Here is a 16,645-nt window from a genome sequence, read left to right as displayed (position 1 = left end):
TGGAATTCCTGGAGGAATCCCTGTGGAATTCCTGGAGGAATCCCTGTGGAATTCCTGGAGGAATCCCTGTGGAATTCCTGGAGGAATCCCTGTGGAATTCCTCCAGGAATCCCTGTGGAATTCCTTAAGGAATCCCTGTGGTATTCCTCAGGAATTCCTGTGGAATTCCTGGAGGAATACCTGAAAGAATCCCTGTGAAATTTCTGGAGAAATCCCTGAGGAATTCTTGAAGGAATTCCTGGAGGAATCCCTGTGGAATTCCTGGAGGAATCCCTGTGGAATTCCTGGAGGAATCCCTGTGGAATTCCTGGAGGAATCCCTGTGGAAATCCTATAGGAATCTCTGTGGAATTCTTGTAAGAATCTCTGTGGAATTTCTGGAGGAATCCCTGTGGAATTCCTGGAGGAATTCCTGAAGCAATCCCAGTGGAATTCCTGGAGGAATCCCTGTGAAATTCCTGGAGGAATCCCTGTAGAATTCCTGGAGGAATCTCTGTGGAATTTCTGGAGGAATCTCTGTGGAATTCCAGGAGAATTATCTGTGGAATTCCTGAAGGATTCTCTGTGGAATTCCAGGAGGAATCCCTGTGAAATGCCTGGAGGAATCCCTGTGGTATTCCTAGAGGAATTCCTGGTGGAATCTCTGAAGAATTTCTGGAGAAATTCAAAAGGAATTCCTGGAGAAATTCGTGAGGAATCCCTGTGGAATTTCTGGAGGAATCACTGTGGAATTTCCGGAGTTCTTGGAAAGATTCCTAGAGGAATCCCTGGACAAATCCATGGAGGAGGTTCTTGAAGATTCCCTGGATTCATGGAGGATTTGTTGGAGAAATTCCTGAAGGTGTTCCGAAAAGATTCCCTGCTACGGAATGGCAACCAAATGAATGTGCCGATTGATAAAAACTGACCCCATTGTAAAAGGAAGGTTAAGAATTATTTTCTGAAAATTGTTTCCTGGAGATTGTTTCCGTAATTTACCCGGAAATCCTTGTTGACTTCCTTCCGAAGTTCTTTCGAAGAAAAAAACCTCAAGGTGTTCCTCCTGGAGTTCCATCCGAAGGTCTTAAATGAATTCCCTTCGTAGTTCCTCCAAGGATCCTTTCTGAAATTAGTCAGGGAATTCCTTAATTCTTCCGAAACACCATCAGCCGCTTCTCTAGAAAATCATCTCCAAGATCCTTCGGGAATCCTTTCTTTCGCAGTTCTTTCAATTTTTTTACCGTAGTTTCAGTGCGAACCAGTGGTGGTTCTATAGACGGTCTTCTTAGGGACATGCGGAGGAATTCTTTGTGGAATTACCGGAGAAATCTCAGATGGAACTCTTTAAAAAATCCGTGGTGAAACTCCTGGAGGAATTCCTTTTGACGAAACCACGGTGACGCTCCTGAAGAAATTCTAGGTGTAACTCCTGGAGATATCGCAAATCCAGATGGTAGGTGAAACTACAGTAAAAATCCTTGATGGAACTTCTGGAGAAATTCCAGCTTGTGCTCTTCCGAGATTTTCAAATAGGCCTCATGGAAGAATTCCCGGTGAGACTCCTGGGGCAATTCCAAGATGAACTCTTCGAGAAATCTCACGTTAACTGATGGAAGAAATCCAAGTGAAAGGTCGAATACCAATTTGATTTTTTGTAAAAATTCCAGATGGAATTACTAGAAAAATCTGGGATGAGACCCGTCAAAGAATATCAGTTTGAACTTCCGGAATAATCCTTGGTGGAACTCCTGGAGGGAGCTTTGATGTAACGTCCAGCTGGAACTCCGGTGGAATTTCATATCTCCGGGAATAAGCTTCACCTTGAACGATAACAATTTCTACTTTGAAAACAGTGGCCAGTTGACGTTCAATGCGCGATTTAGAATTTGAAACAAATACCGGTGGAAGCGAGCGGAATTTGGTCTATTTTTGGCGTTCCAAATTTTTAGAACTGTTATAAATTTGGACCAAAAAAATGGACCACCGCTGAAAACGACCTTAAATCTTTTGTCAGAATTTGTAGTACAGTTTTGCAGAAATTTAACATTTATTTTCATTTTTTGGAAATACAAGAACTTCAATCTTAAATGTGCCATGTTTCTGTGAAGTTTGAGTATTTTTATTCAATGATGTTTTCATTTGTGAATATAATATACTGAACAACGTAATTAGTGGTGGTTAAACATCAACTAAGTGGTTTCTCTTTATATGTAGTTTTGCCTAATTGTCCGTTTTATAAATTGAAAAGTCCTAGTATTTATATTTCCTGAAAAGTTCATTTAATACGCTACTGTCTTCAACATGATCTCAAGCTACCGTTGCCGGAATTTAAAGCAAGAAATTCAACTTTGTAAATCGAGCGTTCTAAAAACGGGAAAGATGCCGATTTGTCGGAGGTGCATAGACAGTATGAAAGAAGCGCACCACGAGACTCCTAACCTCATATCCTCCAGCTTCAGCCCTCCGGTTTGCGGGGCAGACGGCACGGCGTAACGCGAAGAAGTGCAATTTTAGATCGCCAAGTACGATGTCTTCCACACAACACTTGACGGCACGGCAGTTGGCGGCTCAGGTCTAGCCTACTCGACTGGTTCCTGCTTCGAGGCGACATATATGGAGCAGACACAAGACAAGTTTTCACTCTTCCTCGCTCGACAAGACGCCTACCCTAGCGCGGGCGGTTGGTTGCAAGCAATGTAACAAACGAACAAACGCCATCAAGAGTTCAACCGGAGGGAATTGAGCGTGCAGGCAGGATCCAAGACCTCGTCGTCGTCGTCGTCGTCGTCGTAAAGGAAGAAACACACTTTAATTTGATTCAATATGAGAACATCTCACTCAGGCTGTTTTTGCATGGAACGTATCTAGGAGACGTTGGAAGCATTGCTTACGATTACGCCTGTGTTGACACTTACAAGGCAAGAACCAGAGGGCGTGCTCATGTGGGATTTAGCCGTTACAACAAAGCGTGTCACTTCGTGGACTCATGGACTCGGTACATGGAAAACAGACATAAGAAGACCTATCGCCTGAGGAACCCTAGAGGCAGCAAGACCAACAAACGCCATGAACTGTCGGATCCATCTGCTTTCAGTGATGTGCTTTTCAGCTAGTGCTACCCTGCAAACCTCACACCCCTCCAATCCACACCAGATGAAGTAATTAAATTTTCATATTTTGCATCGCGCGTTATGCGCTTGATAGCACGACACGTGTTTGGAAGCGGAGAATACCTACGTGCGTGTGATAACAGAACTTAAAGCTCACACTTAAAATGCCTCATGGATAAAGGAAGGATATGGTCAGGTGTCAAAGGATAAATGTTTTCTGACGAGAAGGTGTTATGTTTTCATAAGTGAAATGCATAATTGTATACATCACAAGCGAAGTGATTATCGTATTTTATGTGCCATACTGTATTATAATACGTTAACACATAAGTGCTGAGTAGTCATGGAGAACATCTCTACGATTCTATCCTCCTTTAATTGGGAAAACCATAAAGTTCACTGACCATTACTAGGAAAACCACCTACTTTTCAACAATATACCTATCCTACGGCATCTAGAACAAAATGGCATTTTTATGCTTCACAGCAATTGCTCTAGAATTGCACTGCTGGATGAACTACTATAGAGCCACCCACCTCAGCACAATGAACTCATTCTGCCTACAGACAATCGTATTTTTCTCCGTAATAAAATGAATTGTTGGGGGAAATATAAACTTTCCCTGTTTCTGTCCTACAGCATTGGATCGTCGTTCAAGTTTCTGCTCCGGTAAGAGGACAATAGGATGGAAATATAATTATTGTCTTGTCTGAGTGCCTACTCCATTCTGATACATCCATCTGGGTGAAAGCTCGGAAAACTGAAACTTTTTGCGCAAATATGCCCACACGTGCCTGCAAAAAAAAAACAATGCACCATCCTGTTCGGGATGCTGTAGCTGAGGCTGTCAAATGTATTTTATGACCGGATTTTGTCTGCCGTCTCGGCTGTTAAATTTTCGCTTAGCTCACCTGCCCGAAAATTTAATTCGATTTACTACCACTGCACTCTTTGTGTGGAGTGGTTTCAAAGTACACTGTCGACCACTTGGTCCAGTACTCAGTTTCGATGTGTGCTAAACGACGACAGCATGAGAATGGTCCACGTGGGAATACCGGCTGGCTCAAATAACGCAAAAATCATATTTCAGCTCTCTCGACTTCTGGGTCGATGATACGGTGTTTGGTATGCTTTATATCGGGGTTTTAGGGGACGGTTGTGCTGACCGTAACAGATTAACAGTTTTTTTCATCGGATTCAGGATAAATGACATACACATTTTACATTTATTGGTATAACCAATGAGAAGAACGTAGCGCGTGTGGAATTGCTGATCTGGTAGTGGAGTGGAACAATACAAATAGAAGCAACAGAGGCAAACTCGCCTTATTCGAAAAAACGGAAGAGCGGGAGGAAGGGATGATGTACCCCTTATGAAAGGAAGGCGATCATTTGGAATGTGAGATCTTCCGAGCAAGTGCAAAGATCATCTTCCTTTGACACCGAATGAGTTCGTGGGAAGTTATCAAGCCGACTTTAACGACGATCGGTCGACGACTGACCAAATCTTCATGGTATGACAAATTCTTCAGATATGCCGTGAATTCCAGCTCCCAAAGCCTATGTGTCCATTTGACTTCAAGGCAGCATACGACAGTATCGTCCTCACAGAGGTTGGAAATTAATATAACTAGAACGGCTTTCTCGGGAAACTGGCCAGACTGATGCACGGTATACAAAATTGCGTAAGTGCTTCAGAAAAACTATGCAAGAAGTATATATGCAGCTCATTCGAATTTCGCAGCGGGTTGTGACAGGTTGATAGGCTCTTATGCCTACTTTTAAGGAGAAACATCGGAGAATACAAATATGGCTGCCACAATGGCCGACTTGGACCCCTACTCACGCTTTCAATTGAAAATATCAAAGAATTTTACACTCTTTTTTCGATCCGTGAAGTGCACCAATCTTGAAAAATCGTAAACAAATACGCTCGATTGGAAAAGCTGAAAAAAGAAGTTCAAGTGAGCAAAGCCAGGATAAACAAGTGTGGATTGGTTCGATGTTTCGTTCGTCAGATTTGTGTCTCTGAAGTTTGTATGCAAAATTGCAATGGGATTTCTTGATGTTTCAGCTTAGACATCGCCATGAAATATATAATGCGACGAGTCGGATTCAACAGCTGTGATATTTCACTAAATCCGGTCAATTCGTGTACTTTGCGGACGACATGGACATAAGAAACGCGAAGGGGCAGAGGTTGGACTGATGGTTATTGCGTAAAAAAAGTACATTCTTGTTGTGGAACCGAACACGACCGGATCCGTCTAGATAATATTGTCAAGATAGACGGAGATACCTTCGAGGTTCTTCTCCCAAGAGGAAAATGGGAGGTTTTCTCACATTTTCATCGATATTTCATTGTTGCGGTCTATGCACACCTAAATGTTTGAATGTTTTGAAAAGCTCTCAGCTTCCTAATGATGAGTTCAGAATTATTTCGGTGGTTGCGAACACAGCGAAATTCGCAATTTAATTATACAATTCAAAATGGCGGTCAAATCCAAGATGGCTGCCAAAACTTTTTCAACTTCAAATGGAAGGTGTCTACTTTCTCTTTATAGAAATGTGCAGTTTGTACATGTTACAAGATTAATTTCGAGATATGACGCGATAAATTAGGTGCGATTTGATGAAAAATTGTCATTTTTGTCACCTTATCAACCTCTTGGAAAGCAACGGGTCCATCAAATTAACCCAAACAAAGTGGTTTTCATACTTTTTCATCATTTTCTAGCAACAAAGCAAAAAATAAATAAAATTCTAAACTGTAAATGGCGGACTGGTTTCAGCGAGAATTACCTATGATAAACTTTTGTGTGGGTTTTAGTATAATAAAACTTACTTTTTGCCATTACGTTGTAAAAACGTCATTTTTTTCACTGATCAATAGAGCGCAGAAATGGCCTACTTTTTTCAACGGCATGCCCCGTTGAACAAATGTACGGCTCGTGCTGAAAAAATCATAATTTTGCAACCTGTTGCAAAAATAACTATTTTACAATAATCAATCATAATAAGCAGGCTTACACAATGTGATAGTGCAGCATAATGGTCTACTTTTTCAATACGTATGTGTAAAAGTGTTGCATAATATAACATATTATGCAACAGAAAAGTGTTGCATAATGAGCTACATTATGCAACACTTTTCAATGCCCAAGAATGATTTGCGCTATAGAACTTCTTATGCTTACTACGCTTTCCACGCTGATTTTATTTCTGCCACTACATATGTGCTGCAGTTTTAATTTAAATCAGTGAAAATTCAACACACTTAATTTAGAATGCCGAATCTCAGCTTACGAATGCCGAGTTTTGCACAGCCGAGAAGTCAGCTATATATTTTAATGAGATCCCAGCTTACAAATGCCGAGAATCAGTATAACACGCCTTGTTGCCAAGTGTGTTGTTAGCTGAGTCTCGAATAAAATTCAGAAACCGAAATTTGCACAACCGAGCTCGTGAAATAAAACTAAGTGTGAAGCTAGGTGTGAAGGCTTAGGCATTCGACCTTTAGGCATTCGACGTTTTCTCTTTCGACGCTTTGCTTGCAGTACACAGCTTGAGCGTGACTTCGCTGAAAGTTGTCAAAGACGCGACCGCTCGAGGGTTTACCTACATGTAAATGAATAACATCAATAATAAAATCTCAAGTTTTGGCTGCAGTTACCAAGCGGAAAAGCTTTATTACCAAATCGTCTCAGTCTACTAGACAGGCTTCAATGTGGGACAGCAGAGAGATGGATTAGTTCTTATAGAAGACGGAGTTCCTGATACCGGTTCAACGAAAATATTATTAAAAATACTTCACTGCTGCCTCATACAATGCGCAGGAATGTGGGCTGCATGACAGAATAAATTTAAAAATGTTGTAAATAGTGCTCAACCTTGGTATTGCTGTGAGCGAACGCTACAGTGGAGAGGTCGACAAGCTTATATTGCCTTGGAGATGCCATCGGCAAGAATTGGAACGACACTACGTTGATCAAAGCTTGAATCAATCTGACCATTTTCGGCTGAAGCTGCGATGTCTTTGGCAGTGGTTTCATGTTGCACCACTTGACTGTACCGGAAGCGATACTGCTCTTTCTGCTAGAAGCTCGACCTCGACGGACTTAACCATAACGGACCATTCCACCATGATGTAGTTTCTTGCAGTTGCACTGTAGCCATTCTTCTGAAAATTATATCCGCAGCATTTTCGATGCCAGGAGCATGCGCCCAAATACCGCTGGTGGTTGATACTCGATTTGCGTTCAGCGCTGGACTACTTTGGACCTTATGAAAGAGATGACGTAGAAAAACGGTCGATGAGAGTTCCAACCTGGGCGAGCATATGTATTTCTGCTTCTTCGAGTCGCCTTGGACTCAGAGGTGTTGCTGAACCCGTGCACTTTGAGTGATACGAGAACGGAGGCAGGCGCCGCCTATCTTGGAATGTTGATTGCAGCTAATCCATCTAGACCAATTCTGCTGCTCGCATTCATCTAGGGTCCTACGGGGTCGCCCCAGTTCTTTGAGGAGCACCAGAATGTTTGAACCAAGAGTTTGGCGCGCACTACGACCGGCCCGATCAATTTAAGAGGGTCGTAGAATCGCGCGGTGTCTGAGAGAACGATTCGTCGAGATATTGGTCCACCCACCAGAGACCATTTGGACTCAAAGTAACGGATTTGGTCCTCTATTGGCTGCCTGCCATTACAGCCCAAACGTCTCGATCGGAGCAGAAGAGGGATCCAGCGATAGGGTGGTTCGTTTTTTCTCGAGATGCTGGAGAGAATCGCAGATGAATTCGACGTCCATTTTCGCAAGATCAATCCGGCAGAATTACTGTAGCAGCTGCTGACATGTTCCTTCATTTTCGTTTTCGTTATCATCGACGTCAGCATATTGTCCATGTAGAAATTTATTTGCTAGAAATAGTGATTCGATAGGGAATTCGTCCAAACTATTCTTGGAGTTACTGCCAGTGCTGAAAATTTCATTTCGTCATATCTAAATTCAACCACCTACAGCTCATTTTAGAAGCTGAACCTGAGAATATGGTATATGAAAAACTTGTGCGACCAGACCAGTTCTGCAAGAAAGTCACAGAAAAAACATTATTTTTCGAATATTTAATGTACATGTCACGGACTACCTTTGAAAAATGCCAAATGATATTCACCGTGAATATCATTGACATTTTTCAAAGGTAGCACAGCGCAACATTTTTTTGTCTCAAGAGCAAACTTATGTGTCTCCGAAGGATTTTGGGCCGCTGAATCCGAATCCGGGCTCAGATTTGCTCTAACACGTCACAATTTTGAGCTATACCTCAATTTATAGGGCAAAATATGCGATTTTGGGCTTTTTTGACAGCAAGCCATTAAGCAAGGAAATATTTTTTTAAGCAATCAAAAGGTTAATTGGTCAATTAACATCTAAATTAACGACACATGCAAAATATTTCGTTTTACCTAATCAAATTTGATAGATTTCAGCATTTTATGTTAGTATGAAAACTTGCATGCAACTTTTGGAGGGTGACTTGTATGGGAAATATCGTACCTAACATAAATCGCTTAAAACTATCAAATTTGTTTAGGTAAAACGAAATATTTTGTATGAGTCGCTAATTTAGATGTTAATTGACCAATTTACCTTTTGATTTCTTAAAAAAAATATTTCCTTGCTTAATGGCTTGCTGTCAAAAAAGCCCAAAATCGCATATTTTGCCCTATAAATTGAGGTATAGCTCAAAATTGTGACGTGTTAGAGCAAATCTGAGCCCGGATTCGGATTCAGTGGCCCAAAATCCTCCGGAGACACATAAGTTTGCTCTTGAGACAGACAAAAAGTAAATTTTTGTCACGCTGTGTAGTCCGTGACATGTACATTAAATATTCGAAAAATAATGTTTTTTCCGTGACTTTCTAGCCGCACAAGTTTTTCATATACGATATTTTCAGGTTCAGCTTCTAGAATGAGCTGTAAGTGGTTGAATTTAGATATGACGAAATGAATTTTTTGCAATTTCTCATCGTAACAGGCTGTTTTACCTCACGTAAATTTGTCAGGAAAAGGCCTACTTTTGTACCGCGGTAACCGGACGGTGTTCGGACCGGTGTCCCTACATCAGGGAATGATAACGCGCACAATTGTACGGATTAAAAACTAATTTATTGCGACACGTTAAAACGGGTACAACGGGGCTGGATCACAACGTCCGAGGCCATACTGTCCCGGTTGTTAAGTCGCGTTTTTTTGCGAAATAACGTCCAAAAGTTTGGGTGCGCCATAATATCCTATGTGCCTTCTTTCCTTAGACTTCGTGACATACTTGTATGCTTGGACGTTATGCCCCGAAAAAAAGCGCCATAAAGTCCTGGGACATTATGGCCTCGGACGTTATGATACTGCGCCGGGTACAACTTTTATTCGCGACACGTAAACAAAAACTAACTACTATGGACAACAATACACAGACACAGAGCACAAACGACAACCAAGTTAAAATTCATTGATGCGCTTCTATTGCATCGCGCACGACAGTAGTGCTCAGCAGCGCGGTACACCGCAATCGGGTTGTCCACAACACCTACTTTACCATACCAAAGTAGCAGTGCTGTAATGGTTCATTACAGCACTGATTTGCGTTGCGTAATAAACCATTACAGCACTGATTTGCGTTGCGTAATAAACCATTACAGCACTTTTTTCAGTTTTGATCAATTTCTTGATGCTTTATACGCAGAATTGGAAAAATGAGACAACTGCACAGTATAACCTGCTATGATCAGACTTTCTTAAACATAGCTATGAACACCAGTGTGCAGTTTGATGAAAAAGTTTTGTTAAAAACTATTATTAAGTGATAATTAATGAAATTGCAAAAAAAACGTTGTACGCAATTCGGTGCAGAACTCGATTTTTACAGCACTCGACGTAATTATCCAACTCGGCAAGCCTCGTTGGATAAATGTACGTCTCGTGCTGTAAAAATCGAGTTCTGCACCTTGTTGCGTAAACTACTAGTAACAACTTGACTGAAAGCATCCGCAAGGAAAAGTTCAAACTACTATTGACATTATCGTGAAGTATAGCATGTTCGAGGCACGACACGCGAATTTACCATTTCATGTTTAATGAAAGAGCGAAGATATCCTATTAGCGCGTTCAAAAAATCATATTTGTTCCACACCGCTTATTCGATTCGGAATCAGATTCGTTGCCTTCTCCCAAAATTTGGGCTTATTTGGTTGAAAATTGAGCCTGCACAAGCCCTCCCTGGGCAAAGGCACAACCTTGTGATCAGCTTGATTGCTGTCAGGTCTCGGGGCTTAAATGTATCTTTACTCTACAGAGAAAGATGCACACTCGTGGTGCCAACAAGAACCGATACTTTTCGTGATCAAACGAAGAAGCGCCGCGGTCCTTTTTTGTTGTTTTTGATATATTTGATTTCTATCTACAGGAAGGAAGTTGATACACAATTTGCCCTCTATTTTTTGAAATTATTATTAACCAAGCTTACAATATTGAAGACACAAGAACAAAAATCATAAGAAGAGCTGTTCATGGTAGTTCACTGAAAATCAAGCACCATATCGTCAAACTTGTCCATTTTGTGTGAAAATACGCAAAGGTAAATAACGTTGACCATTCAATTAACAACACATTCTTTCACAGCTCAATACGCAAAATCAATCTCCCACCTTTCCTCATCCTTAAGGCCACGCAAAACTTAAAAGCCGCATGGCTAAAGAGGTTGCAATGCCTACTCCCAAATTCCACGGTGTATTATGGACGATGTGAGTTCTTGGACTTGCATTGGAGACTTGGCCCCATGACCCCCTTGTGCATCAATAAAATAAAATAAAATAAAATAAAAAATTGAGCCTGCACAAGCCCTTCAAAGTTTGTATGAGAATTACTATGGGAAAACGATGCTTTTCATTCAACGACCGTAGTATTTCCCAAAGTGCCCTAGAGCATTAGTTGACCCTTGGTACTTCTAGGTTACTCTATCAGCTACAAGTTTGACGAAAACCGCATTGAAATCGGATGCCTCATAGGCCTCCACAGGCTCCGTTTGTGGTTTGGTTTTTATCAGACTCCCCTAACCATTTATTCCTAAACAGCTAATTTTTAGATTGTTTTTTTTTTCTTATTGAAAAAAAAATACATTTCTTCATATATTTTTTGGAAATTTGGCTAAAATTTGAGGAGATCGTCCCTAAAACTCGACATCTTATATCTTGAATTTCATCAATCTGATGCAAAACCTGCATTCAGATGATCGAATGGTATTGTATTCGGCTTTTAATTTATGCAAAAAAGATTTGAAATTGGTTTAACAAAACGCAAGATATTTGAATTTTAGTAAATTCCATACTTTTAAAAGTTGTAAAACTCGATATTGAGCTAAAACTCAAAAACTGCTCTACTTTAAATTTTTTGAAGCACGGTTTCGAAATCGGTGCTAAATTGTACTTCAAAAATGTTGGTCGTCGATAGAAGTTCACGACTTTCGTTTTATTTTGTAAACTAGTGTAATCGAAATGTTGACACCGTGCATATAGCCGCATTGCACCATAAATTAGGGGTCACTTGTTTAGTAAACTCTTACCACAGGAACAGGTGGTGTGTAGTGTTATTCTTAGTCAACTAATACAACCGCTATCGACACTGTACATCTATTTAGGCGCAGATCAGTTAAAGATGTTAACATTGATGGTCAACTTGCAAACGAGCCCGAACAGCCCAAAGTAGCTCTCGAAAAACAAATAATTTCTTACTAACTCAATGTCGGGCCGCTGCTAACAAACCACCCTCTCTTTCCCTTTATCTACTTCCAGCAACCGAAATCCGATGCCAGGAAAAATCCAAGGGTGGCCTATGCTACGAGGTGATTCTCGCCGAGCCAGCCGTGAACGTGACGCTACCGAAACTGCCAGTGACACCCGGTAAGGCCGTGTCCGCCGAGGAAATCGAAGAGAAGCTGAAGGCCGCCGAAGAGCGGCGTCTGTCCCTGGAGGCCAAGAAGATGGCCGACTGGTCGGCCAAGATGGCCAAAATCGAAGAAGCCAGCCGCAAGAAGGACGAAATGGACCAACTATTCAAAACGCACGCCAAGGAATTGCTGGACACCAAAATGGAACAGTACGAGGAAAAGCGGGAACAGCAGATTACGGAAATCAAAGAAAAGTTGAAGGTTGGTAGATGCGAAATGATTTCCTCGCGGGGATTCGCCGCATGGTAATTGTCTCATTATTTTCCCTCGCCACAGATGCACGCAGCGGAAATCGAAAAGACGCGACACAGCCTGGAGCATACGAAATCGGAAGAGCTGAAGACCCAGCTGGAGGACAAACTTCGGATCGCGGCCACGTTGCGTGACGATAAGATCAAGAAAATTCTGGACCGACTGAAGGAACACGTAAGTCTCCGTTTTTACTTTTGCGTGCGTGATAAATATGCGAGTTCGGAAACCAACTCAATCCATTCTGTTTTGCGTGTGTGAACGTCACCACACCACCCGGTGTGAGTCGAGTGATTGTTGTCGTCACGAAAAGGCAGTTCCGTCGTCATTGTTTCTGTTGACATAGTAGGCAATCGCCCTGCGGATAGTTTCGTAGCACTTTATTAACGACCACACTGGTCGGAGTCTAGTCAAGAACTGACTGTTAGGAAAATGTAACAACTATGGTTGTCAAGAGTAACTACCCCTCGGGGCAGGGCGATTGCCTACTACGTCAACAGCCCCTCTCAATCGACTAACCGGCGACCTCCGCGAACAGCGAGAACACCTTTCGTCATGAGATTGGTTGTTGGATTCCTGAGGTTTGTTGGTCCACTCGTCCAGGTACTTCCGTTGTGCTTCCAGTCCCACTGGATCCGCAACGGAAGTACCTGGATGAGTGGACCAACAAACCTCAGGAATCCAACAACCAATCTCATGACGAAAGGTGTTCTCGCTGTTCGCGGAGGTCGCCGGTTAGTCGATTGAGAGCGGCTGTTGACATAGTAGGCAATCGCCCTGCCCCGAGGGGTAGTTACTCTTGACAACCATAGTTGTTATATTTTCCTAACAGTCAGTTCTTGACTAGACTCCGACCAGTGTGGTCGTTAATAAAGTGCTACGAAACTATCCGTGTCCGTTTCATTCCGAAGCTCCCACTTCAACAGTTTCGTTTTAACGCAACGTGTTTTTATGCACAATGTCCAAATGGACAAGATGTGTTACCATTTTTTGAGTGTTTGACTACGGTTTATTAAGTTGTTCTTTTCATTCGGTTTTTGTGATGACGTATTCTCGATAAAGTGTTTCATTTACCGTTATTTTTAAACTATATAAATATACAAAACTGTTTTCCTTACAATTTGCTCAATTATCAACACTTTTAGGTGAATCCTGGAGAAATGTCTGAAGGAATCCCAATCCTTGAAGGAATTCCTGAGAGAATTTCTGGAGAAATTCCTGTGGGAATCCCTGAAAGAATCTCTGAGGAAATTTCTGAAGGAATACCTAAGGGAATTCATGGAAACATTCCTGAGGGAATATCTGGAGAAGAATTCCTGTGGAAATTCCTGGAAGAATTCCTGAGGGAATATCTGCAGGAATTCCTTACGGATATCTGGAGGAATTCCTAAGGGAATCCCTGGAAAATTCCTTAGGGAATCCATGCAAGAATTCCTTATGGCATCCTTGCAAGAATACCTTAGGGAATACCTGGAGGAACTCCTTTGGGAATCCCTGGAGGAATTCCTTAGAGAATCCCTGGAGAAATTCCTTAGAGAATCCCTGGAGAAATTCCTTAGGAAATTCCTGAAGGAATCCCTGGAGGAATCCCTTAGGGAATCCCTGAAGGAATTCCTTAGGGAATCCCTGACGGAATTCCTTAGGGAATCCCTGACGGAATTCCTTAGGGAATCCCTGACGGAATTCCTTAGGGAATCCCTGACGGAATTCCTTAGGGAATCCCTGACGGAATTCCTTAGGGAATCCCTGAAGGAATTCCTTAGGGAATCCCTGAAAGAATTCCTTAGGGAATCCCTGAAAGAATTCCTTAGGGAATCCCTGAAAGAATTCCTTAGGGAATCCCTGTAAGAATTCTCTAGGGAATCCCTGAAGGAATTCTTTAGGGAATCCTTGAAGGAATTCCTTAGGGAATCCCTGAAGAAATTCCTTAGGGAATCCCAGAAGGAATTCCTTAGGGAATCTGTGGTGACGAGTATCTTTACTCGTTCACCTTTATACAATGCACTCGCGCGCATACATGCACCTGCGTGGAGACACATCAGCCGACCCACTCTGCGCGGCACAGCAGCAGATTAGTTAGTCTTATATACACGCTCGCGCTTGCCAGACGCGGTTACCACAAGTGGCGACGAGGATGAACAATAAATCGAATTCTGTCGCGTATTGTTCGCGATTTTGGTTCGTTTTTGATTGAGATCGAGATAAATTATGCTTATAGGTATTATGTGTCAATTTATCGCGAAGTGATTGAGAATTTTTTGTTGCATTGGAGTGAAGAAAAGAAAAACCATGTGATTGGAATTCATACGAGAAAAAAAAAATATATTTATTTGTGAAAAATGCAAATAGATCGGGAAAGAAAAAAATATATAGAATTGCAAATCGTGAAAAGTGAAGCAAAAAAAAAAGGCTAATGGTGTGAGAAGTTTTGATTTTCTAGCAGAGTTATGAAGTGGCGAAAAAAATAGAAAGCAACGATGTGATGCCGCTTGTGGCGTGGTTGCTTTATGCAGAAAAAAATGATGACCTTGAGTCATTGTTCCGTGCGCGCGGCATGCAAGAGGAGTGTTTTACAGTGAATGTGCTAGTGACCAACCGAAAGTGAGCAAGGTAATCAGATCGTGCAACTGTGTTTATGATTCTGTTGGATGAAGGTTTTGAACTTGGAATTACTGCAACTTGCGGTGATGTTTAGTGGAAGAAAAAAAAAGTGAGTATTGATTGTAGCGTCGGCGTTGCTTCAGATGCACCACCAGTAGTGCAGGATGTGTGCGGTTTTGTACTGAGAGGTATGTAGGTATTATCAATAACGTTGGCAACTGGACTTTTCTAGTCGCGAAAATCGATTTATCCCCACAACAATGCGTCGGACCTAACGTCGCGCATAATGCACGGTGTTGCGCATCTAATGCGCCATGTATTTTAAATACAGACGGAGAATTACAGAATGCCGTTGAGATGTGATGAATCTAGATTAACCCGGGAGCGGTCGCGTCGTGTACTGAGTACACGCACCATGAAAAACGCACGCTTGTGATACACGGCGTGAACGTAGTGCCGTTGCATGTAGTCGAAGACGCGACTGCTCGAGAGTAAAGGAATTGTTGAGGTTTATGACGAATGAAATGTTATCCCGTTGTCTCGTATCTAAAGTGAAATAAAAATGAAATGCCCATTATTGCACCAAAATCTTTGAAGACATCGTGATTAAATTCACTAGTGATTAAAGAAAATAGTTTGAAATATTGTGATTCAATTCACTCCTGGTATTATAAAATCTTTTTATCAAATCAGTGCATTCCCCAAGAGTGCTGCTATGCTATGTTAGTAAAAATGCCATTATTCAAGTTTCCAGCACCTAATGAATCGTGTTGTTCTCTGTATAGTTCAGCAATAACGAAATTTACACAATGTTTTTGTGTATATGTACTCGCAGGGAGTTAGTCGCTTGTATATGGAAAAACATCAATCGGATAAGCATTTGTTGTAGAACGAGTTTCTTATAGGCCGCAGTTTCTTTTACAATCCATGGAATGCATAATTTTCATTCATTGTTGATAGTATAAAAATAAACTAGTTTCGATATCTGCCACTAGGTTTGACGCTTTCGGTGTTTCGGATGGTGCATTCTAGTTATCAATCCACACATACGGTGGATTATCATGCCATAAAAGAAATGTCAAGACCTTAAGACAATCGCACCAATGTTTATTAAATGCAACGTTTCGTGGCACTATCTTTATTTTGAACTACATTCAACAAATACTCTAGAAAGTCTTTAATTTAGTTCAAGTGACCAGCGGTTGTTCATGCAGTTTGTCCAAGCCTCATGGGGAGGTTGATTGCATCAACGGATTTCAAAAGACCTCATCAAGTAATCACAATATTTCTGGCGAATTTTCCTCACATTTGGGATGTAGTCCATGTCATGTATTGAAATATTTTGATAGAGTTTATCGTTTGTACCTGGTGCAGGATTTAGTTGGTTTGTGATTAGATTCACAGGAAGCATGTAAGATGCATGTAAGGATGTAAGATGTTGTGATTGGATTCACTGAACACATATGGAAGGTATTTGTGATTAAGATAATGAGAAGAACGTAACACGCATTGAGAGGACTGTGATTCAATTCACTGAGAGCAAGACGATGTTGGGATTAAGCTCACAAAAGCACGGATAGGTAATAGTCATGTGATTAAATTCACTAACAATATGTTGAAATTGTCTGATTGAGTCACTGAGAGAGCTCATAGGACCAACTGTGATTAAATTCACTGATTGACCGCCTGATTACACAAAGCGTTGTGA

General features: G+C 41.5%; 1 protein-coding gene across 3 annotated transcripts in view; it reads left to right on the top strand.

Annotated features, from left to right (window-relative positions):
- LOC109420996 (stathmin) overlaps nt 1–16,645 on the top strand; it is a 241,252-nt gene that overhangs the window by 200,667 nt on the left and 23,940 nt on the right. For all 3 annotated transcript variants that reach the window (XM_029858858.2, XM_029858859.2, XM_019695474.3), the window contains exons 3-4: nt 11,933–12,288; nt 12,364–12,513. In XM_029858858.2, the coding sequence (XP_029714718.2) occupies nt 11,933–12,288; nt 12,364–12,513 (506 nt within the window). The remainder of the gene's footprint in view (nt 1–11,932; nt 12,289–12,363; nt 12,514–16,645) is intronic.

This window comes from Aedes albopictus, chromosome 2, assembly GCF_035046485.1.
Source record: "Aedes albopictus strain Foshan chromosome 2, AalbF5, whole genome shotgun sequence".
Taxonomy (NCBI): Eukaryota; Metazoa; Arthropoda; class Insecta; order Diptera; family Culicidae; genus Aedes; species Aedes albopictus.
This window is presented reverse-complemented; position numbering and strand designations above follow the sequence as displayed.